Here is a 25580-nt window from a genome sequence, read left to right as displayed (position 1 = left end):
ATATAGAGATATATAGATGTACGCTTTGTGAAACACACGCACACACACGCTTGGCTGATATCGGCAACAACCCAAACACCATGAGAATCTTTCACCGAAAAACAACGTTGCATTTATATAGACGCTTCAGGGATATAATCACAAACATTAATCTTCATAAAAAGCTGCGTGTGATAGGTGGAAAATATTAATTTGGCTCGGTAATTTTGAAAACATGTTAATACGGCGAATGGCTCGGAAATCGGGTGTTATTTCACAACAACTCGCTCGGGGCGACGGAGCATGAACCACTCGCCCAGGGCGAAGGAGCGAGAACCACTCGCCCGGGGCGAAGGAGCGAGAACCACTCGCCCGGGGCGACGGAGCGAGAACCACTCGCCCAGGGCGAAGGAGCGAGAACCACTCACCCGGGGCGATGGAGCGAGAACCACTCGCCCGGGGCGAAGGAGCGAGAACCACTCGCCCGGGGCGAAGGAGCGAGAACCACTCGCTCGGGGCGAAGGAGCGAGAACCACTCGCCCGGGGCGACGGAGCGAGAACCACTCACCTGGGGCGACGGAGCGAGAACCACTCGCCCGGGGCGAAGGAGCGAGAACCACTCGCTCGGGGCGAAGGAGCGAGAACCACTCGCTCGGGGCGAAGGAGCGAGAACCACTCGCTCGGGGCGAAGGAGCGAGAACCACTCGCTCGGGGCGAAGGAGCGAGAACCACTCGCCCGGGGCGACGGAGCGAGAACCACTCACCCGGGGCGACGGAGCATGAACCACTCGCCCGGGGCGACGGGGCGGGCAAAAGTGTCCGCAGTGAGTGAACTATTCACTCAGGATGATCTAGCGTGGTCATGCTGTTGACTGTAAGGTGTTTGGCAAGTGGCTTAAGCACTCAGGCAAGCACTCCAATTAAATGGTTGATCAGGAACGGTTGGCCAGGCTGTCGCTGCATGTCATATATGATCCCTTAAACTTCAAAGCCGGTCTTCACCACCCACGCAGCAGTTAATGAAATAAAATGAATTCGTTCAAATCGTGACTTTATCCACAAATGTTGCAGCTTAATGCAGACAACCTTGGAGACATCGCAAAGTTCAATCGCCCATGAATTAAACATTGCACATAATCCACCATCTTGCCTGCTCAGCTGTGAACGCATCAGGTGGTACATCGGTTCGGGGTCCGGGAAAACGTTCCAACATTTGTTTTAAAACGTCCGTTTTTCACCACATTTGCTTTTATTCCCTGTAGAGCACCTCGCAAAACCTCCGAAAATATTGTTGTGGGTCAGGGACCGAAATTGGCGAAAACGACCGCTAGGTGGGGGAAGTTACGTCGTCTCCCACCAGACTCCCGGAATTGTAGGCTGTCGCTCACGGATAACTCCGTCAGGCGGTGGGTTGCTTAACCGACCGTGGACGCCAATATTGTTACGAATTTGGAAGCTCACTGCACTCAACATTCAGGTTGTTGAGTGCAGATGCTCCCTATAGAATAGTTATATCGGTAAGTGTGTGTTTATAGTTTGGGCCCCCTAACTGTGTCTAACGGGAATTTCATGTGTGCGCTGTGGAGATTCGTTTACAACAAACTTCACTTCACTTCCCTTCACTTCACTTCACTTCACTTCACTTCACACACCGACGCCATGGCGCACGTGCGTTCGGCCACGTACGTGGGCGGAGATTTCCATCGCCTCAGACCGGGACTCCGCCCAGGAAGGCAGGGGCGTGCCCCTTGTCCAATCATGCCACAGAGAGCGACTTTCCCACGGCACCCCGGCCAATGGGATTGAGATTGCCACAGAGAGCGACCTTTCCCACGGCACCCCGGCAAATGGGATTGAGATTGCCACAGAGAGCGACCTTTCCCACGGCACCCCGACAAATGGGATTGAGATTGCCACAGAGAGCGACCTTTCCCACGGCACCCCGGCCAATGGGATTGAGATTGCCACAGAGAGCGACCTTTCCCACGGCACCCCGGCCAATGGGATTGAGATTGCCACAGAGAGCGACCTTTCCCACGGCACCCCAGCCAATGGGATTGAGATTGCCACAGAGAGCGACCTTCCCACGACGCCCCATCCAATGAGGGTGGAGAGCGCCTCAGACGGCGATTTGCTCATCCCGGAGGAAAAAGGAATATAAGAAACGCCAGGCTGAGTAGTGGTGGTGGTAAAAGGGTCGAGGTTGTGGAGGTCGTCGTGGTGGTAAAAGGGTCGTGGTCAGGGTCATGGTGGTCGTGGTGGTGGTTGGCGTGGTCATCATCATCATGTTGCGGGTTCGAGTCCCGCCATGCTGGATCATCGTCGCCTCTGATCTTCTCCTTGGTCTTGGTCGATTGGTGCGTGGCCGGTTGGAGAGCGTGGTACCTGGTGCTTGGAGCGGAATCGTGTTGCAGGTTCGAGTCCCCCCGAGCCGGATCATCGAAGACCACACGAGGTGGACAGGTCCAAACACAGGCTCTGGTCTCCAGCTCACCTGTCCTCGAGCTGGAAGCCTTCAATAAAGACCCGACGGGTCCATTTCTGTGTGTGTCTGTGTGTGGGCCTGTCTTTAAGTATCAACTCTATCAGTGCTTTTGCTTGTACATTGATTGCATTTCTTATAGTCGGATAACTCTGCTCTTCTGTGCTCCCCTCCCTGCCTATTGTAAAGAAATACCCTCTTGTTGAATGTATCAGCTCGTTTCTGTGTTTCTATCATATCATTGGTTTGCCGCGCTGCAAACGGGAACTAGGGGGCCTCATTGCTGCCGAAATCGTGCAATCGGCTCAGCAGGAATCTGGTACCCTCCGCTCAGGGTACGGCTCGTTAACGGCCCGATCGCGCAGATGCTGCCGAGGGTGAATTTCCCCGGTAGTTTGGACGACGTGGGTATTTAGGTAAATTGAAATTGGCAATTGACCCTATTCCACGCGGTCGACCTATTGGCGATCTTCGGTCCGATAAGGGACCCGTCGGCTCCGGAGTTATCCAGGGTGACGACCTATAAATTCCGGGTGTTCGGTGGAGCTGACTCTACTGCTCCATCTAGTGGTCGTGCTCGCCACCGAAACTCGGCCCCACAACAATAGCTCCACCGCGTAGCGTAGGGTCTTTTTGTCTGGAACCAATTTACCTAATTAACCACGCAGTGTTGTCTACCGGGGTACCACGCCCTCGGCACGTCTTGCTCGAACCGGGTTACTCTACCGACTGCGGTAGAGTTCCAACTACCTGTGGTGTAGCCATGCCCACGGGGAGGGGCATGATGATGATGCATGATGGGCGTGATGGTTGGAGGAGTGGCCGTGGGGTTCGGCAAGGGATATGAGGTGTGCACGCCGTCTGAGGCGTCGTAGTAATGCTGGAGTCGGCCGGCTCGTGAGTGTACCGCGTACGGAATAAAGGAGAGCCGCGGGCACAGTACGCCCGCGCTCGCACTCGTGCAACACAGCCCGGCTCGACTGTTCCTCCGCTTCGTGTCTGCCTGCTAAGCATCTCCCAGTACAGTACAGTACAGTTGGCGACGAGGATCTTCGAATCGACGTGTGTAAGGGCGGCGAATGACCCGTGCGGTTCCAGTCTACGGAGCCAAAGGTCTCGCCGGCGCGAACATGGCAAAGGGTCGGTGCATGGCAAACGTACGCATGCCCGCCTTCGTCGGAATCTGCTTCGGCCACGTCAAGTGGGCAACGTTCGTTCATTTGGTTCATTTTCCTGTTCGTTTTGTCGAGGATACGCGTTTCGGCTCGAACGCGGCGTTGGACGTCGCGCAAGCTCTGGAGAATGTCCGAGGTCTCGATGGTCGGGACACAGCAGATGGTCTAGGGGTCATCGCAATGGGCCAGGCACGCACGGCCATGCGCACGGTCTGCGGCGCGGGTCGTGGGCGAGCGTGGCAATGCAATCACTCGGACGGCGGTCTGGGCTCTCGAGGTCGTCTACGGTGTGTGGGCCGAGGGTCATCGCCCATTGTTGCGTTCATAGATGGCGGTGTGCGAGGCGATCCTTCCGTCCCGCGTCGAAACCTGCTTGCAATTGATCCGGGAATGGCAAGATCAGTGGCAGGGGGGGGGGGGAAGTGAGCGAGGCACGGATCGGGTGTCGAATTGAGTCCACTCGTGCTGGCCGCGCATCGCATTCGGCTGTGCCGTGCAAATTCACGGCAGAGGAGCATCCGGCACGGTTCAGAGATCATTTTATTTCTGGTCTGCGAGTAGCCATTGACATTGTCTGCGAGCAGCCATTGACCGACATCACATTCGACTCGGCGATCGCGACTGTTTCATCTGTCGAGCAGACACCGGTGACCGCGCAAGTCCGCGCGATGGCTCAAGTGCCGCAGGGTGCTCGCGCGCCTAGCGGTGCGGGACGAGAGCGCGCACCGCAGCACGGTCGCACCGGGAGCGAAGGGGCACCGCAGCACGATCGCACCGGGAGCGGAGGGGCACCGCAGCAGGACCCCAGTGACCTGGAGATCAGCCTGCGGCCGGGGCATGATGATGCCGGCGAGCCGGAGCAGGAGCCGGGCTCGGCGAGCCGGACCCTTTTGGGTCGGAACGGGTTCCGGTTCGTGCATCCAGATGTGCCAGTGCTCTCTTCGAGACCTTCGTCGAATACCGAGGGCGAGGCGCTGGCGGCGGGGGCCGCGTCGACGAAGCGGGAGCCACCGTTCGTTGCTGCCTGCGGCGATGATGTGCGCTCCAGGGGCGGCGAGAGCCATACTCGTGATGTGGGTTGTGGGTTGTTGTTCATGGCATATGTGTTTTTCCTTGCTCTATTGATGCAGTTTAACGTTGTTGAAATAAATGCCAGCAGTTCTCGTGTAAAAGTGGATGTGGCGGAGATCAGTCAATGGGAGTTGGATTATGATCAATGTGATGTGGGGGCGAATAAAGAAGGTTTGTTAGCCTCCAGTTGCTCCAGGCCGCAGGTAATTGCTTTGTCTTGTACTGGGATTTTATCAAAAAAGCGCGCTGTACGGAAAAATGAATTCGCAATGGTTCGAATGTTATTCCTATTGATTTATAACGAGCTTATGGTTGAAGTGGGGTTTAAATGGAATTACTACCGTCTAACTGCCGTGTGGGTCTCGGAGATCGACTCGGAGCCGGGACTCGTGCGCTGGTCGGCGTTACCCCCACCTCTGCTTTCAGCGAGGTCAGACGTGCCTGGCGCCTGGGGCACGGCTCTCTGGGTGCGCTCAAGGCCGTTTTGGCCATGCGGTGGAATCTTAACTGATTATGGTGCGTGAGGGTTGGGGAGTGTTTGTTGCTTCCAGCCAAGGGTGCTGTTCAGCGCCCCCACCAAGGTCGGTTGGGTCTGGCGGTGGCGCCGCGGGTTCCAGACAGCGGGGGTCCGGCCTCGAAAGGTTTATCTGTTTCAGGTCTGCCTGGGGGCGGGTTTGCTGAGTCGTGCTGCTGTGCTTCTCCAGTAGCTCGCTTCCACGCATTATATGATGTGATGTGCTGTTATACTTCGCTGTTTTCATTTTATTTGCATGATTATTATACCGAGGTTCTTCGTGTTGTCTATGCTTCTTATAATACTGATCATTTAATAATCATACTTTTAGGAGGGAGGAGTGTGGTGTAGCCATGCCCACGGGGAGGGGCATGATGATGATGCATGATGGGCGTGATGGTTGGAGGAGTGGCCGTGGGGTTCGGCAAGGGATATGAGGTGTGCACGCCGTCTGAGGCGTCGTAGTAATGCTGGAGTCGGCCGGCTCGTGAGTGTACCGCGTACGGAATAAAGGAGAGCCGCGGGCACAGTACGCCCGCGCTCGCACTCGTGCAACACAGCCCGGCTCGACTGTTCCTCCGCTTCGTGTCTGCCTGCTAAGCATCTCCCAGTACAGTACAGTACATCGTGTCTGCCTGCTAAGCATCTCCCAGTACAGTACAGTACATCGTGTCTGCCTGCTAAGCATCTCCCAGTACAGTACAGACTACCAACTCCGGTTCAGGTGCAGTTGAGCGGAACTGCCAAAGCCGTGCTGCCGACTCAGATGAGCAGATTAACGGGAACAAAGACCCGGCTAAAACTCAGATCTGAACCATGCTGGACCAATGGAGGAAAAGACGAAAACGAACTGGGAACATTTCTACAATTGTTTTATTTACAGCAAGAAGGACACAGAGCAAGCTTATCGCGGATATACAGGAGATTTACAATGATCGAAAACACTTATGCAGTTGTACTTAGCAGACGGCGCCACACATATAGACGCACACAGATGAAAATAAACCCAGGTGAATTCCAAGGAACCTCGCAGCCAGGGAGAGACGAGCGGGGGTCGCGGCTCGGCTGGGTACTTGCACGTCGGAGGGAGGGGGTACTCCATGGTGTGGCACCTGCCAATGGTCATGCAGCTCGGCCCGCAGTCATATGTGTGGGGCTCAAGTCCATGGAGGAACCCGAGCAAAGCAGAGCGGAGCTCCAGGGTGGGGATCAGGGTCGTGGACAGGACCCAGCGAGAGACCCGGTCGAGGTCGGGTGTCCTCGGTCGTTATCGGAATCGACCAGACGGATCGCTCCACCAACTAAGAACGGCCATGCACCACCACCCACAGACTCATGAAAAAGCTCTCGGTCTGTCAATCCTTCTCGTACACCGAACTGAAGACTCCAGCAAAACTCCAATGGACACCCCAGCGAATGCAGAACTGAGCTGAGCCTTTTGACTGAACTCCCACGAGCGTGTGTCTCAGAGAGTCCCTTCGTAGTCCATCGACCTCTCTCAGCGGAGCGGGGCCTTGGTCAAAAACTGACGTCACTGTCCGCCCTGATTGGACGGGGCTCCCATGGGTCCGCCCTTTCTGGGCGGGGCCTTGACCAGGCACCGGTGAGGCCCGCATACTCCACGTGTGTTTGGGGAAGGTGAATGACGGTGCAGCCGGACTGCGTACGTTTGGGGAAGCCGAGAAGGAACTGGAACGGCGAACGTGGAGATTTTGCCTCGGAAAAACGAGTCTCTGGAGGCAGCGGGTGGACAGTGGTACGCTGTGGCCAGCGAACCGAGGCTGCAAGCGCTAGTAAGGTACCGTGGTTCCATAAGAGGGGAAATAAAATGATTTATTAACCAAACTAAAAAAACATCACAACGCACCCCTTCGATTTCCCACTAAACACGAAGAGGGGTTCTGTCGACACATATACTTAACGGCATAACTAACTTCGGGGCACCTGTATGTTTGAATGCATACGGTTCCTGGAACCATAACAATATAGACACAGATCTGGCAGATGTGATGGATGGGCAGTCCCTCCGGGGTACAGGGCACAAGGTCTAGCAGTGAATGTATTAAATCACACAGCTCAATGAAGCTGGTTAATTTTGGCACGTTCCGAAATATTTTGTTCACTCAATATAATTCTCCAAACAGTAGAAAAAGATAAGTTTAATGGTTTGGAAATTTCACATTTTCTTACGTTTCTATGGACGAGGAGGGAACATAGTCATGCTTGCTTAAAGTAAATAGGTATATCGGCTTGGTTATAAGACTCGTTATTTATTTAAATTATCAGATTTCACAACAGATTTTGACACTTATTTAGTCCAGATGATATCTGACCCCCAAAACCAAAATAATATTTCGATGATTTACTTTAATTAGCCCGTGAGAGTAGATCATGGAAAATCGTATCATATAATGCATGAAATCTCTCCAAGCTCCTAATGTGAAAACTATAGTACTTAAAAAAGCGATGATACAGCGATTTGTAGCTATGATGAACAGACATTCGATAATGTGAGTGAGGAAAGTGGGGAAAAAAAAAACTTCATCCTTAAGAAATCGTCGTGGCCTGTTCCAAGTCGAGGCATGGTTGAGCAGGCCAAAATACATGGCGGCTTCAGATCCCAGAGGCAAGGTGGCCGAGGATTGCCTGATGAAGGATATAATTAAATATGGCTGTTAATTATCTTCAAAGGGGGTGTTTTAATTAACCTAAACACCCAATTTTCAGTCATGCACTTCCTTGGAGTTTTCTTAGTTTGCATGCAAAGTTTCAGGCTGCTAAGTTTTATGGTTTTGGAGTTATGGAGGACACACACACACACACACACACACACACACACACACACACACACACACACACACACACACACACACACACACATTTATTCGTATAGATAATAGAAGATTGAGGACATCGTTACTAAGTGCAAGAGCATGTAGACGCTGTAATAAACCAACTGGTCACAGATTATTTGTTTCCAAAATCAGAGTGAAGCTGGAAGGACTCAATATATACATGTAAAATGCTCAATGTTTTCTTGTGGAAATAAAACTTAGCTTCCGAATGGTGGTTCTATTGACGAGAGGAGCGAGTAACAAAAGAGCTTAGATGTATAGTCAGCATGGATTTTGGAAGTTTAACTAGGAGCGGGTTACTGGAAGAACGCATGCATCCTGGAGTAGATAGGGAGGTTCACAGTTTTAAGAGAGCAGAGGGAGCAACGTCAAGAGATACATGGTAGAAAATAGAGACACCACCGATCTTCCTGTGTTGTGAGAGCAACAGACCTTGTGCTTCGGTCTCATCATGGGAGATTCCAATAATTTTGAGAGCTTTAGACTCCACAGAATCCAGGAGAGTCAGATGTGATGCTGGTGCACCAGCTAATAGTAGATAGCATTGCTCCATTGAGGTACACACAGGGGCCTTGTTGACTGTGAGCAGCTCTGATTTTCCAAGGAAAGACTTGGATTAACGGAGGATGGCCACTGCCCAGTCTGCGGCTGGCTTTTGAGGACAGCTTTGCTCTGTGGTTGGCCCAGGACAGGTCGTTGCTGATGGTGAGGCCGAGTAGTTCAATAGACGGAACATCTTCCAGTGATGCTGCATAGCAGCAAGAAGATTAATTTGATTTACTTCAGTGACAGGTTCAAATATACTTGCAAAGTTTTGTTTACAGTACTGTACAGTATTATATGCGACCCTTCTAATGAAGTATCCATATCAAAGATGAAGAAGATACTGACTTTTGGGACATAGATAAATACTTTGTTGTTTTATCATGATAGTGATGGCATTGCCACTATTTCTGCGATGCAGGCGCTTATGGAGGAGATTGTGTGTAAATATTTTCCAGGGTGGCCAGCTGAGCTGTGTCATAGATTGTCGGACCTGCTCGTAACAACTTTAATGGAGATTATTTCCTTGCAGGATTTGTATTCAGCAGAGATGAACCAACAGCCTTGGAACAGTTTGAAGGAGGTCCTTGTGCAGTCATTGCACCAGTGCAGGTAAGTCTTTTTCCCTCATACACACATATCTGCACAACCAGTAAAAACCCAGCAAAAATATTTTATTAATCAAAATTAGCCTGCTGTTGGCTTGGTGGTTAGGGTGGCAGGTTTGGAATTTAAGGGTCCTGAGTTCAAGCCCCATAATCCGCTGAATTAACACCAGGTGGGGTTGACTCAGCTTGTCATCATTCCGAGGTTGGCAAAATGAGTACCACTGAACTGGTAATAGGGGCATTGCATCAGTGGTACCCCCATACACAGTAGCAGTGGTGATGATGCACCGTTGATAATAGACAGTTGAAAGCATGAAATCATGCCACCACAACAAGTGGAAGTATTAAAAAATAAATCGATATTTTGTCCTGTAATTGCCACGTCTGAATGTGAATGTCACCAGAAGTCGGGCACAATTTGGTGGAACTAGATGACTGAATGAGTCTGAAAAATACGAACCTACTTGTGCTGTAAATATACTCACAAAAAAGGCGTTGAGGATTCTAATTTGATGACTACCATAAACGTGTGATCGTTGATGTGTCTGTTTTATTCATCACCAGCCACTGGGTGACATAATAGTCAATAGACAAAGCCCTGCTTTGTCATTGAAGATGCATGCACATACTGTATATCATTTATCGCCATGCTTCTTTGGCAGCTTCACCTAACACCTCCCTTCCCTGAGTGCAATGTTAGTAACACTGCCAAGAAGTTCGTTGAGCTGCTTTTCAAGTATCCGCAGTTGTTTCATAGCTTTGTTACTTATAACGATAAATATTTCATTGAATTCCTAAGGTAGAGATTGGAGTCCATCCATTGAATTAATCTGCATGTTGAAAAATAATGATCAGTAAAATTTGAAACTTTTATCAGCAGTTGCGGACTTTATGAAGTAAAGTTTTTTTTTTTTAATAATTATTTTTTTTGTTTGTTTTTTTTTCACATTGTTTTTGTTGTTAGCACGTATTTAAGACTATTTTTTTTTCTTCCTTCTTCCTTCCTTCTTCCTTCTTCCTTCTTCGTTCTTCCTTCATCTTCTTCATCATCATCGTCATACCAGACTCTTTTCAGAGTACAGTATTTGTTCTGCTGAAGCAGTATCTCAGCTAAAGTTACAAAATCGTATATGAGTCACCACTCCCAACATAGGATACTTGCTTAGTTCAGGAATTTGTATTTTTTTCACTTTGTTGGTGATAACTCTCATCCTCTTCATGATATGCACTGTGGGAATTTTAAAATCTAGCGAGACACCCAGCTTAAGATCCATCCGAAGGACGGCACATGCTGCAACACCCTGTATTAATAACACGAGGATGACAGTTTATAGCTGTGCTGAGATTCTGACCTGGGCCAGATGGCTCAAAGGTGAGCATGCGATCCTACCAGTCCCCCAAAATGTTCTTTCTTAAGCCGCTGTCACACCTTGACGTTTTAGCCAGCGTATGGCCAGCCAGCAAAATGTATGTAAAATGCTGGCGTATGCTGAACTATTGATGTTTTTTTTTAATTTTTGGGCATATAATAACGTGTTGGACGTATGCATAACGTAATAGTAACATACACAGAACGTTTTAATCACATATAGATAAATTATACCAACGAATGCTGAGCGTGTTGTCGGCGTTCACAATCTATGCCCAACGATAGTCTAACTTATGCATAGCGCGGCGGAATATCGCCGACGATCACGTGGCGTAGGCTATTAGTAGGCTGCGGCTCGACGATTCAAATCATAACCGCACTAGACATCGAAGTGTGAAGCCACTGTCACACCTTGACGTTTTAGCCAGCGCATGCCGACGTATGAAAAATTTGCCGAACCAAGCTGGCACACGTCGAATACGTTATGGGTAAGTTTTGTATACGTTAAGAGCATGCTGGCATACGTCATTGTACGCCGAGTACGTTGAGAAATTTTCAGCATGTTGAAAATTTATCGGCGTACTCGACGTATGACACACATTCCGTGTACGCTGGCATAAGTTCTAGGCACGCTACGTGATCGTTGACACACATCCACACACGTTACTTGTACGTTACTCATAAGTCGAAACACATCAAGGTAATGGTTAGCGTCAGTGTTCCAGACTCCCTGGTTTTTTTTATATATTTTTTTCTTCGGTATTACGGTTATGATTTAAATCGTTGAGCGGTAGCCTTTTAATTATATGATATTATAACCGCACTAGAAATCGAAGTGTCAACATCACCGTTATACCGAAGAAATTAAAAAAAAAAAAAAACAGGGAGTTTGGAACACTGACGCTAACCATTACCTTGACGTGTTTCGACTTATGAGTAACGTACAAGTAACGTGTGTCAACGATCGCGTAACGTGCCGACAACACGTTACTCATAGGTTAGAAATAAGTTTCGGGTACGCTAAACATTACCTCGACGTGTTTCGACTTATGAGTAACTTACAAGTAACGTGTGTCTGTGTGTCAACGATCGCATAACGTGCCTACAATTTATGGCCAGCATTATGCGGAACGTGTGAGTCGTACGCTGGCATACGTCGGGAAATTTCAAGCATGGAAAATTTGTCTAACAGCTCGGCGAACTACGACGTTTGCCAGCGTACTACGACGTATGCCAGCGTTCTACGACATATGCCAGCGTACTACGACATATGCCAGCATACTATGATGTATGTCAAGCGTTCTACAACATATGCCAGCGTGCTCTTAACGTATACAAACTTACCCATAACGTATTCAACGTGTGCCGGCGTTTTAGCCCAATTTTGCACACGTCAGGCATACGTTGGCAAAATCGTCAAGGTGTGACAGGTCCTTTACTATGCAAGTAAACTTCAGACAAGATGAACAATACTCATTGTCATTGGATAAAATGTAAATTGGCATCTTCTTTGAAATGAAACATTCCAAAAATTCCCAACTGTCAATGGTTAAGGCACTTGCACGATTACATGTGTACAGGTGAAAATGTGAAAATCCTATGTCGTCTACCCACCCTTGTGAAGGGGAAGCGGGGGTTAGAGGTATTATTTTATGACCATGACCTGACCCTGGGAACCCCCCAGCACTTGTGCAAACTTCAGTGGATATCAGCCAAGCCATATGTACATACATTAGCGGGCGATGTGAGATCGCCGGAGATTGAATGATTCCTAAGATGAGGAGCACACACAACTAGTTTGTGGTACAGTGAGGTTAGGATTTAGCCTCGTGGCGGATTCAGCGCGTGCATGGTTCCGAGCGGAATTCGATTACGCTGGAGGATGATCCCACGGATAAAAATGCAGAGTGAATACGCTTTAGAAACCTGCAGTTTAATTAATAATGGGGATAGGGCACATGAAGGAGAACAAGAAAGCAGCTGGAATAGAAATTGTGGAAGAACCCGACGGCGCTCTTATCCTGACAGGGAGGGTTCCACCGGTTATACTTTATTTTTTTCTTCATTTTTTTTTGTATACGATGTCGAGGCTCGTATGAGAGGTAACACAGAGCGTATAGCAAAGGGAGCAGGAGACAAGGGGTGAGACAGGGAAGCACAAAACGGTGGGACCTCTATCTCCAAAACTGCTCCATGGAAAAAAAATTGAAACTTGGCACGTGTTGAGTATGTCCCATGGGAGACAATTGTGATTTATTTATTTTGATTGTCATAGGTGGCTTCGTTATGACATCATAATTGCATATGTCGAACGCTTTATCTGATCAGTATGAAAAATGTTGAGGGTCATCTGGGGATAAATTGTATGGAGGAAAAAAATTGATTATGTCATCGGTCACGTGGTTCGGCAGCCATATTGTTTTTTTTAACTTAAAAACATTCAAAAATCTTCTTCTCCGAAATGGCTGAACAGATTGAGGCAAAACTTTACAGGCATGATCGCCTATCCATGTGGAACAAAAAGTTCTCTATGATGTCTTTGGTCACATGGTTTGGCAACTATGATGTTTTTGAAGAATAAACTGTTTAAAAAAATCTTCTTCTCCAGAACAGCTTGACAGATTGAGGGGAGACTTTGCCCATGTGTTCCCCAAGCCTTGGGGATACCATGGTGTTCACGAATAATTAATAGGTCACATGATATGGCAACCATATTGGATTGGACTAAAATCTTTTAAAAACCATTTCTCTTGAACCACTTCATCAATCGACATGAAGCGTCACAGTTATGATCTAGTAGTCACGGGGAATATATGTTGGAAATTTCAACCTGATCAGACAGATGGTCTGGCAGCCAGAATTATTTAATATTTTGAATCTGGTTTCAGTCATTTAAATCAAACTTGGTACAAGTATTATAATGGCATAATAATATTGGCAGAGGCATATCTGGTGACATCATGACATCAAAGAGTGCCCTTCTAGTTTTCTCCTGCTCTCTCTCTCTCTCTCTCTCTCTCTCTCACACTCTCTCTCTCACTCTCACTCTCACTCTCACTCTCACTCTCACTCTCACTCTCACTCTCACTCTCACTCTCACTCTCACTCTCACTCTCACTCTCACTCTCACTCTCTCTCTCTCCCCCCCTCTCTCTCCGTCTCTCTCTCTTTCGATCTTGAGTTTTTCTTGTGACCTTTAATTGAGGTCAAAACATAACAGTTGGTTGACATCTAACACAGACTGAGGCACATCCATCAACACATTCCCTTCAAATTCGATTTTATGGTTTTCAAATTGTTGGTATCTCCTGAGGTTACAATTTTTTTATATTGTGATCTGATGTTCGTGAAGGAGATTGTACATGTATCATGCTCAGGAATGGTAGATGAGGAGACATTGATGTATTTTATGTGAGTTCGGCCAAATGTTGGTCGACGATGGACAAATCGATAGACTATTGGACATTTGAACCTGGGAACCCTGCATCATGAGCTGTGTGCTTCGATGGAACACTAAGTAAGGAAACCCAATCTGACTTAAAATTTAAGGTATCGCCATTGTATTTGGCAGTTTTTGTGTTTAATCCCCCCCGTTTATTTTGAGTTATTTTCTTCGTGAAATGTTGTCCAATGTTGTTGCACACATCAAGACAACAAGAAGGTTTCTTCGAGATTTGTCAGTCATGTTCCTTTGAAATTCGCTTATCTATGGGGCTGAACATGCAAATTGTATTCTGTCAATGTATAATTTGTTTTCATGAAAGTATGTAATATATTTCCCTTATTTTTGTGTTTGTCTTCTTTTAACAGGCATTCCTCCTGAAGTGGGCCTTTTTTGGCGATCACCAAGGCAACTGGCAGCAGTGCTCAGGTTTGTCCCTTCTATGCTGAGTTTAGGTAATTGTTCACCCCCTTGGACAGAAAGAGAATCTCAGTTGTTTTGCCCAATTAACAGAGCTGTGTAATGCTTTCTGTTGATTCCAGACGAGACCAGACGAGAACTCTTGTCGCAAGCTCTCTGTGAGATCTTGGAGCAGGCAGCCCCCCAGCACTCTGGAGCTCTCACATTGGTGGGTTGGAGAGGTTGGAAGGAACAAAATGAGCAGGATGGCAGCACAACCAGTCAACCAGATTCGAGCCAGTCAGGTGAGTCTTTGGCTTGGGTTATTTTGGCAGCCAAGCTCAGATTGGTAGCCACATTTGATTTGGGCTAAGTAAGCCATTGGGCCTTCAAGGCAGATTAATTGGCATCGAGTCAAGTTGGATTAGCCTAATTATCCTGTAAGTTTTTTTTTTATAGGGTTTTGGCATGACTATCATGGTGACGCAGTATTGGAGCGCTCAGTTGAAGGAAAATGCCATCTTGATTTGATGCCATAGCATTCCCTGTAGAGTGTGATTGTAGTTTGTTTCTTGCAGGAGTAATTTTGCCCAGGGACGTCGTCACTTTTGAGAGATTTCACAACTTGATCCAGTAAGTATCATTCCAGTTCATTGCAAAGGGGGGGGGTGATCTGTTTTTTGGCATTTGTTCCCCCATGAAAGACATTTTCATCAGGATTTTTTGCAGGCCACTTGCAAAAATCTTCGACCAGATGGAAATATCATTAATGGGAAATAAACGAGCTCATGGGATCAAATGGTACCGGAGTGTTGCAGTTATATTTTCTGTAAACGGCTAAATTGTTGCTGATGAATGCAAGATAAACGATCACAATTTAGGGTACAGTTTACTTCTCTATTGTTGGCAAAGATCACGAATCCTGTTTTTGGGGGAAATGTACATGTTATCTATCTGTATGTCCCACATATTCCTTTTAGCTCATTCCTCCTCCTGCTTCTTAACCCTATTCAGGCTGGGGCTTTTTTGAAGTATGTTTAAGCTGGGGAGGTGGAGGGGGTCATTTTGATCCCCCTACCCCCCCTAAGATATCAGAGATGGATTTTCAGTTCTTTTGTTTTGTATTATTTGAATTTCTAATGTATTTTATTGTTTTTATAATTACATTTGTATTTAATTGTACAGATTTCTAATGCATTCATTTGTTTTCATCATAATGTTACACAAGACTTTCATTCCTCTTTTTTTTCCCCACCATTGGAATAAACTCCCACTCTGTTCAATCCCATTCTTCCCTCCAGGCCTTCAAACCAGCCATTCACCACCACCTCTTATCATCCCCCATCCAAATCCTTGATCTTTTCCACCCCCATTAATCCACCCCAAACCCACCTCCTTTAAATTCCCTGCTTTCCTTCCTGAAAGTCCCTGTAATGTCCATCTTGTATACCCCATGTTCCCCACCCCATCCCTCTCCCTTCCACAGATCTTCTAATGTCTCTGTTCCCCACTGTTTTGTCCTTTCCACTCCCGCCCCTCTTGTCTCATGCCCCCCTTGCTGTGCATTGTGTGTTAGCTCTCACATGAGCCTCGACAATGTATACAAAAAAAAAAAGGCTCAACAATCAAAAATCATTTTAAAAGGCAAAAATAACTATTCCCGAATTGACTGCACATCACACCTCCATTCATTAACAAACATGCATGGGAAAATTACATTTTGGGGATGACATGTGCCACTAGATTGTCACACGACCCCATAATGCTTTGTCTGATTTGGTATCAAAAGATGCGAAGAACTTGGAAAAAAAAAAGAAGTCATGAAACAGTTTCGCAATTCACGGGGTTACGGAGAAATCGTGCCATTTCTACAGGAGCCAAGCCTGCAGAGTGTTAACTTACCCATCCTCGCTCTTCTTCGCTTTCTGCGCTGTCATGAGCTTACATTCTTATTTTGAGTCCATGCCATTGGTAAATGTAGTGCAAAAAAGATACTGAGTTTCTACAAACTTTTAACCTGCTGCCAAACTATTATTTTGCAAGAAATTTGGAATTTATTTATTATCTCACCCCGTGGCAATAGTGATGGTGACGGGGTATTTTACTTGGCACCTCGAATGTTTGTGAAATGGAATTACTCATCTTCTAACTGTCTTGCTTTTCTTTTTCTTTTTTTCCATTTATTTTAGAAGCAAAACTGTCGGGAATGGTAGTGACCTTCGAGCCACCCTTCTGGAACACTTTCCAATTTTCACGGGCAGTTGTGGAGTTCTTCTCTTTCTTTATTCCCTCCTTCTCACCAAGGTTGGCTGCTGCGTTTTCCTGTTTCGAGATCCGTCGTAATGGCTTATATCACACCAAAACCCTGTAACTTTGCATATGATAAATTGAAATTTGGAAAATGATCTGAAAAAAATACAAGGAAAAAATATAAGGATAAACTCTTGAGTTTTAAGTTGAATGGACTGTTGAATATGCAGTTAAAATATTTATTATTTATTCCGACCATAACCAAAACTAAAGAGGGCTGTCACTTTCTTGATTTACAGAGAAGAACCTTGTTTCAGAGCAAACGATGACATCAAAATATTAGAAAGGCACTCGGTAGAGCGCATACCTCCGCGAGGCTGAACAGTGTACGTTTTGTATCCCACTGGTAGGTCGGATCTGAATCCGGACCAGAACTAATATCTAATCGGCTTGTTCTTCTCACCTGTCCAACTCTTCCACAATGTTTTGTCGTGACTTGTCCACAACTTTTTGAAATATCATGCTATTTCGTGTTTGACCCCATCGCCAATGGTGAAGAATCACTTTAAAAATTAAAAAGGATTCTCTTGAACCACTTTTCTCTTCAACCACTGAACCATCCAACCTGTCCGACCAAGTTTAGTCCAAATCCGTCCACAACTTTTTGAGATATCATGCTATATATTGTTGTGGTTCTGTGAAACCAGCACTCCCCTGAGGCAATGGCACACAACATATAGCGGTCCCAAAACAATTATTACCTCCTCCACCGAAGGTGAAGGACGTTATGTTTTCACCTCTTTTTGTCTGTTTGTTTGTCTGTGTACAGGGTATCTCAAAAAGTTGTGGACGGATCCGGATGAAATTTTGTGGGTGGGTTGGGTATGTGACAAGGACAAAATGATTAGATTTAGGTGAAAATCCGGATCCGACTACTAGAATTTTTTAAGTGATTCTTCACCATTGAGAGATTGGGCTAAAATGATATGTAGCACAATATCTCAAAAAGTTGTGGACGGATTCGGATGAAATTTGATGGACTGGATGGGATTGTGACCAGGACGAATTGATTCAATCTGGATAAGAGAATAATTTAATTTTTAAAGTGAATCTTCCCCATTGAGAGATTGGGCCAAAAACGATATCGTACTGTTTCGCAGGATATTAAAAAAAAATGTATTGGGCCCGATGTGTTCTCGTGGATCAGGCATTATGTGGTCGAGGTATGTGCTCTACCGAGTGCCCTTCTAGTTTAATTTGTATTTGTTTTAGATTGCCCTTCCCTTATGCGTTGTGGGTCAATGGGATAATATGTGTTGCAAGGGCTTTAGGTAGTGATTTTCTTTCCATTCTTTACATTATTTTGCTTGGCTGCACATGCGAACCTCTCCTTTCTTCATGCATATATAGCACGATGTCTCAAACAGTTGTGGACGGATTCGGATGAAATTTGGTGGACTGGATGGGAGTGTTACAAGTGTTACTGGATGGGAGGGATGGGAGGGATGGGAGGATGGGAGATTCTCGTTGGGAGTGACGAGGATGGACAGGATAAAGAATGAGTATATTAGAGGGACTGCGCAGGTAGGACGGTTTGGAGACAAAATGAGAGAGGCGAGATTGAGATGGTTTGGACATGTGCATAGGAGGGAAGCGGAGTATATCGGGAGAAGGATGCTGAAGATGGTGCTGCCAGGCAGGCGGTTTTTAAACGCTGCCAACACGCCATTATACGGTAGCTGTAAATTAGAAACACGTTCAGTAAGTTCTGTGGTCGTCCGGAAGATGTCAATCAAATACGTCTACATACGTCATGTGTTGGAGGTACGTTACACATAGGTTCAAAGCACGTTACTCATAGGTTAGAAATAAGTTTTGGGTGCGCTAAGCATTACATCGACGTGTTTCAACTTATGAGTAACTTACAAGGAGCTTGTGTCGACGTGTGTCAACGATCGCATATCGAGCCGACAACTTATTCCCAGCGTAGCGGAACGTGTGAGCCATACGGCGAGTAGGTCGTAAAATTTTCAGCATGCTTGAAATTTCACGACGTATGACAGCGTACTTCATCGTTTTTCAGCGTGCTCTTCACGTAAACCAAACTTACCCATACCGTATTCGACGTGTGCCAGCGTTTTAGACACATTTTTCAGAGGTCGGCATACGCTGGCTAAATCGTCAAGGTGTGACTGCGTGGTTGACACTTCCAATTCTCAGGTGGTTATGATTTGAATCGACGAGCGGCAGCTTTTTAATAGGCTACGCCACGAGTTCGTCGGCGGTACGTGCAGCGCGCTATGCCTAAGTTAGACTATCGTTGGGCACAGGTTGTGAACGCCGACAACAGGCAAAGCATTCGTTGGTATAAGTTATCTATAAGACAACGAAACATTCTGTGTACGTTACTAATATGTTATGCATACGACCAACACGTTATGAATATGCCAAAAAGCTTTTTTAAAAACATCAAAACTTCAGCGTACGCCAACGTTTTACATACATTTTTATACGTTGCCATTGCTGGCTAAATCATCAAGGTGTGACAGCCCCTTTAACAATATTGTTTTTGCTCCAATCTCTCATTGGTGAAGAATCACTTTAAAAATTCTAGTATCCGGATTCAGACCCGGATCTTCACCAAAATCTACTCAATTCGTCCTTGTCACACACCCAACCTGTCCACCTAATTTCGTCCGAATCTGTCCCCAACTTTTTGAGTTATATTGCTCACAGACAGAGAGACAGACAAACAGGGGTGAAAACATAACTTCTGTCCACCTTCGCTGGTGGAGGTAATAAGAAGCTATCAAATTGAGAACAGTGAAGTAAATGGGTAAAGTGAAAAATTTTCAAGGTCTTCCACTCTTGCGATCCATTTACACAGGAATTTATACCCTTGGACTAGAGTTATGGAGCTAAAACAAGTTCTCTTTTAGTTAAACAGTGATCCAAGGTTGATGGAGGAGTTTGTATATTAAAACATATCCAAGACAGGGACATTAGAGTCAACAGTGGACTTGTACACGAATTGTAAGGACATTAGTAGAGTCGACAATGGACAAATCGGGTGTATGTTGTTTGAACTTGGTATCCCAATATCACAAGCTAGGTAATTGAATGGGAACACCAAACAGGGTTATGCTGGTGTTACGGCTGTGAAAATTCGCAGAGCACCATATAGGTCCTTAGATCAGTTATGCCGATAAGTCTGTGTTCAGATAGATTTCCCCACCGTTGTCTCATGGGAATTATTCGCGTGATCGGGGCTGTGATCTTTGAGATAGTGTTTTTCTTTTACTATCGTTATCTTGGACCAACCGCCATTACTACCACCAACCACAACAACCACGATCACCACCACCACCTTCTCGTCAACCACCAACATCCCCACAGACAATGAACAGCCACCAACCCACTACAACCAAGATCACCACCACTACCTTCTCGTCAACCGCCCAACCACACCACCCTCACGACCACCACGAACGCAAGCATCACCTTCTCCACAACAACCACAACCACCTTCTCTACAACCGCATTTCAACGACCACACCACTACCTCAACAACCACACCACAAACTTCTCCACATCGAATAACATCTACACCACGGATACTCATCAAGAAAGGAAACAAAGGCAACGGTAGGAAAACCCGTTGCTGCCGCGGAGTGCGGGCAGAACCACAGCTCCGAAGAGAGAAGTTCCGATAACGCCTGGGACTTCCCCTCCCCCTTTCCCTGCTTTCCCGCGCGCCGGGAGGGGGAAGGGGCAGATCAAGCCAGGGTTCCAAGTTGATGTAAAGGAGGGGCCTGATTTTGGGCGGACAATGCCCCTGGCGACACACTCCTTTGGCTCTAACAACCACGAACTTCTGAAAGTTTCCCGCTCATGCTGGAAGTTGAGAGGGGCGACACGCGCCGTGGGTATAAAGTATGGGCTGAGGAGAGGGTCGAGGTCTGTCTGGAGGTCTTTGTCTGTCTCTCGAGATTGTGAGGTGCTGAGGTTGAGAGGTGGAGGTCTGTCAAGGTCTGCAGGTCGTGGTCGCTCTCTGCCTGGGTCAAGGTCTGTGGGTCTGGAGGTCTGGAGGTCGTGGAGAGGGGACGCTGCGGGCCGCCCCAGCAAGGTGAAGGTAGCTAGCCTGGTCTCGCGGAGCCTCTGCGGTCTACACGGCTCAATGTCAATAAAGACCCCAAGGGGTCCAGTCTGCCCCTCGTCTGTCCTGGGGTTTTTCTTTACTTTTGAATGAATGTTGTGGCGCCATGTCCGCTAAGTAGAATTGTTAAGTGCATGTACATAATAGATAGACGGTATTAGCTCTTTTGCATTACTTTTGCTTGATTGATGCATGATTGCATGTGTGTTTTGTATTGATTGCATACCTGCATGACTGCATCATTGTTTATATGTGCTTATGTGTTGTTCGTAAATAAATGTGCTTGTTTAAATGTACCCCGTTCGTTGCGTCTTTTCCCTAATTGAACTGCCATCTTGTACTCGGAATATAGTTGGTTTTTAAATAGCCGGTAAAGCGATCGGGTCCAACGGGGGTCGTGATAACACCCCGCTCAGTTACAGCGGCCCCGTTGAGGTACAATCTCTCGGTAATCTACCTGTGTGATTAAGTAGGTATATCGACAATTTGGCGATTGACCCTGTAGCGCGGGTAGAGTACGGACAAGGTTGTGGTGTGGTTAAAAACACACCCGTGGCTGGTTTTTGGCGTTGATCCGGAAAGCCGCGACTGGATTGTCCGTTCGGTGGGCGAGATGGCCGCCATTGGCTAGACGCGGTCGCTCGCACGCCGACGGGCGGAGATCCACAACACGGGAAGATGCAGTGTTGTGGGATAGACAACGTGGCCTTTCCTGGTGTGAGGCAGTTGTTAATAGTGTTCACCATATCGCACTTGCTTGGCTGAGAATTGCGAGCAATTATCAAAATTGTTAAAAGTGCTTTCATCTTAAGAGCATTTGTGGAGTTTAAAATGGTGCTGAAGTTGCACACCACTCTTACATGCATACCAGAGTTCAGCATTGTCATCAGAAAGGCCAAAGCAATGTGCATTTTATCAGGTGAATTGATTAATTAAAATGTAGGAGTACTAGTAAGCACAAACTTTGAATTTTTGAAGCCTGATAAAATTGGATTACTGGATGATGGTGTGTGATATTTTGTGGCTGCATGGGGTGGAAAACTGAAGGGGCAGGGGGAGGGGGGGGAAATCAGGTGAAAGTTAGTCGAAGAAGGAGAGGCCACAAGCCCGTCTGCAAAATGAGACAGAGATGCTTTGGGGCTTTACCTCCTGATGCGTTATTTTAATGATCCTCAGAGCTTTTGCCTTCACGCAGGAGTGTTCATCCACAAAAATGAGTCTCACTGTACGTCATTGAACTTTTGAGAATGCCTTGTAAGCTGTGAAGTTTTTAGCTCTTCCACTCGTGACGAGGAAGGAGAGAATTTCTGAGAGCTGTTTGAAAATTGGTGCAATCGTCAAAATATATTGTTACGGATTCGCGCCCGCCGGCGTGCGAGCGGCCACGTAACTCGAATCGCGGCACGTCGCCCACCGGACGGACAATCCCGTCGTGACCCTCTCGGACTAACGCCGGGAACTAGTCACGGGTGGGCCTTTCGGCCTCACCACGATCGTGCCAATCGGCCCCCCGCGTGGGATAGGGTTGCTCGCCAAATTCGACCTACCAAAGTACCCACATGGAGGGTAGATCGGGCGATCGCACCTCGCCGCAGGTCGACTTCGGACACGGGCCACTTTAAGCGACCCGTTCCGTACTATCGGGATAACCGAGCGGTGTTATCGTCAACCTCGACGGTTCGATTACTTATCGGGCGTATTTAGCCCACGACCAACCCTTTACGTGAAGTAAGATGGAGATTCAATAAAAGAAAAGACGAAGCAAAACGGGAAAACAGTTCAACATAAAGCACATTTATTCCGCGGCAAACGGAAAGCACACATATACAATTATACACCAAAAGCAAATGTAAAAATAGAAGAAACACAATTCTGCACAAAAAGCAAATGCAACAATGCAGATCTACTACCGACTACCGAGCACACGGCAACACTTATACAGTTTTACTTCACAGACGGCGCCGACAACACATATACTCAAAGCAAAAGAAAAAGGGACCACCCTCCACTACAAGGGGGCAGACGGGCCTGGGGCCGAGACCGCGTCGAGCCTACCCGTCTGGTGATGAGCCGCAAGATGGCGGTGGCGCCCCGACTCCGCGGGCCTCGCTGGCACTGCCTGGAAATGGGGTGGGAACGGGGCCCCCTTCTCACACTATCTCCGCGCGGGGGGAAACAGGAGGGGGTTGTTGATGCTCGGGGGAATGAGGATATCCCACTGGCTCGGGTCCCGCGACGAGCGTCTCCACCGCGACCTTGGTCGCGTTACCGGCCTCCCCTCTCCGCAGCTCCCCGACTCTGACACGAGCGCCCTCTCGACTGCCTTCGCCGCCGCCACCTCTCCAACTCTCCACTCTTCTCAGCTCCGTCCAACTGCTTTCTCTGACTCTTCTCTTCTCAACTCTCCTTGACTGACTCAACTACTCCGACTCTTCCCAACTCAACTTGACTGACTCAACTTGACTCAACTTCTCGGCGAGCGAACGCGGCCCTTTATAGCCCCCGTGGCTTCGCTCCTTCACCTTCGACCCTTCACCTCCGACCCTTCACCTCTGGCTGGCTCCCCATTGGACAGAGGAAAAGTGGGCGTGAATGCTTTTTGATCCACGAATCTGCATATAGCGATTATACTCCGACGCACCTGGAGGCGGGGCCAAATCGCCCCACGCTCGCCGATAGGACGGAACAGAAGTGGGCGTGAATCGTTTTTGATCCGATTTCTTCGGAAAGGCTGGTGTTTTTGCACCCGCTGCTCGGTGCGCGCCCTGCACGAGTCCAGGATCGGCGCCCACAAGCGGCGCGGGAATGGCGGTGATGCGATGGTTGCGAGAGCGAGATGTGACGGCAAGGGTCGTGGCTGTTGTTGTGAAGCGGCGTTGCGGTTGGTGGTTGTTGTGTGATGGCTGTTGAGACGTGGTTGGTGGTGGTTGTGGTGGTAGTAATGGCGGCTGGTCCAAAATAAAGATAGTAAAAGAAAAACGGCTATCTAGAAGGGTCGCAGCCCGAATGAATGACATTTATTCCCTCAAAACAACGGGTTTGGGCCTAACTACACATATACTTACAGAGATATCTCACCTAAGGGACCTGAATGGTGGTTTGCGAATTTCGTCAACCACAACAATATTCAAGTAGCCAAATTTCTCCATCCGTCCCTCTGTCTGTCACGCTCTTTTCACTGGGACGTACGTCATTACGGTGTTACGTGTGGGACGTCATGACGGCGTGACCTCTCATGCTAGGCTAGGTCTCTACGACGGTGTATTATTCAATGTACATTGTACATGACTCGATGTATTTTGTAACTTGGGGGAAAAAAAGAAACGACGTAACGTCTCATCCCTGGGAACGTAAAACAAATTCATGATATTGTTTGTTGGCGAATAAGTGTGCATGTTTCGAAAATTAACTCTGGGTTGTTGGCAGTAAACAAAATGTTTCTGGAATATTATTTCTTTGCAAATATTGACTCAATAAACTGTGTTGCTTTACTGCAACATATACAGTGTAAGTTATATATTGTTCAACTACTGTCAGCATAGTGATGGATTGATTCATTGCCTATAAAAGGACATAACAAGCAATTTTAGATTAACTTTTTCTTTTCTTCCTGCTTTCTCAAGGGCATTGAGAATATAAAGAATGAAACTGAAGATCCAAATGTTCCGTTGATTGATCCAGAGTATGGCCATGGCAGGTGAGGATATTGCTCTTTTTGTTTGATAAATCCGATATCAACTGAATTTTATTTGGTCTTCTCTTGTACTTCCAACTCGGCTTTATGAAAGACTTTGCGATGTTTTGAATATCGACAAATGGACCTTTTAATAATCCAAAAACATGTATTTAGTGGCTTTTAAACATGTTTGGTATTTTCAAATTTCTATCGAGGGTAATTGTCCTATTTTATATGTAAAATCTGTTTATTATCCCATAATGTGATTCCTCATGGAAGATCTTTGTAAAATGATGGCAGAATTGATCACAAATTGGAAAAGGGATTGGGGATTACTTGCACTTTGGGGGTTACAGCCTGGTGTTAGGCATATGATTGTATCACAGGTGGTGAGCCACCTGCTTCTTTGTATATACAGTACAGTAGTAACCTTTTGTTCCTTGGGATTTAGCTTGGTATGTCATTCAACCAAGAGACTATATTTTGAAAAATACAATTGTTCCAGCAACATGGAGTATAACTTCAAAAAAGATGGCAGAGGGCAATCGTTTAAATGATTGGAATGAGCAGGACTACATGGGTGAAACCCCTTCCGAATGTTACGGAAATCCGTATTTTTGTTAACGACCCATGCAGAAGTTGTACAACGACGACGTTGTACATCGTCAGAAAAGCGTGCCACGATTATAGGTAACTGAGTTGCCATTCCAATATGCTGATTTGTTGCTTAACCAATTTAATCCAGTTCGAGTGCAATCCTCATGCATCATGACTACGATTATGTGAATTTCATCTTGGTTGTCATCTCCCATTTGTGGGCTTCAGAAAGTGGGAGCTCCCAGAACACAAAATCTCCATCTCCTATTTTTTGGTAAAGGATCGTGATTCATGAACCAAACTGTGAAGTTTTGTTCTCATAACCTTGTTCCAACTGCTCTTTTCAAAATCTTCACTGAACCTCTGACAGCCTCCACTTGTCGCTCGTTTGTGGTGATGTTCCCCAGAATGATTTTTAAGTGCTCAGTAAGGATTTTCTTCATCATTCCTGTGGCTCCAACCAT

The 25580-nt window shown here is 46.9% G+C and overlaps 1 protein-coding gene across 1 annotated transcript in view; it reads left to right on the top strand.

Moving 5' to 3' along the window:
• The window catches only part of MINDY3 (MINDY lysine 48 deubiquitinase 3), a 136099-nt gene that overhangs the window by 3751 nt on the left and 106768 nt on the right, over positions 1-25580 (top strand). The window contains exons 2-7 of the mRNA XM_085892580.1: positions 9152-9231; positions 14407-14467; positions 14581-14742; positions 15016-15070; positions 16627-16741; positions 24467-24540. Coding sequence (XP_085748706.1) covers positions 9152-9231; positions 14407-14467; positions 14581-14742; positions 15016-15070; positions 16627-16741; positions 24467-24540 — 547 coding nt within the window. The remainder of the gene's footprint in view (positions 1-9151; positions 9232-14406; positions 14468-14580; positions 14743-15015; positions 15071-16626; positions 16742-24466; positions 24541-25580) is intronic.

Source organism: Eptatretus burgeri, chromosome 8, assembly GCF_056783735.1.
Source record: "Eptatretus burgeri isolate ZD-2024b chromosome 8, Ebu_testis_v1, whole genome shotgun sequence".
In the NCBI taxonomy this organism is placed as follows: domain Eukaryota; kingdom Metazoa; phylum Chordata; class Myxini; order Myxiniformes; family Myxinidae; genus Eptatretus; species Eptatretus burgeri.
Note: the sequence above shows the minus strand (reverse complement) of the source record. Positions and strands in the feature narration are given on the sequence as shown.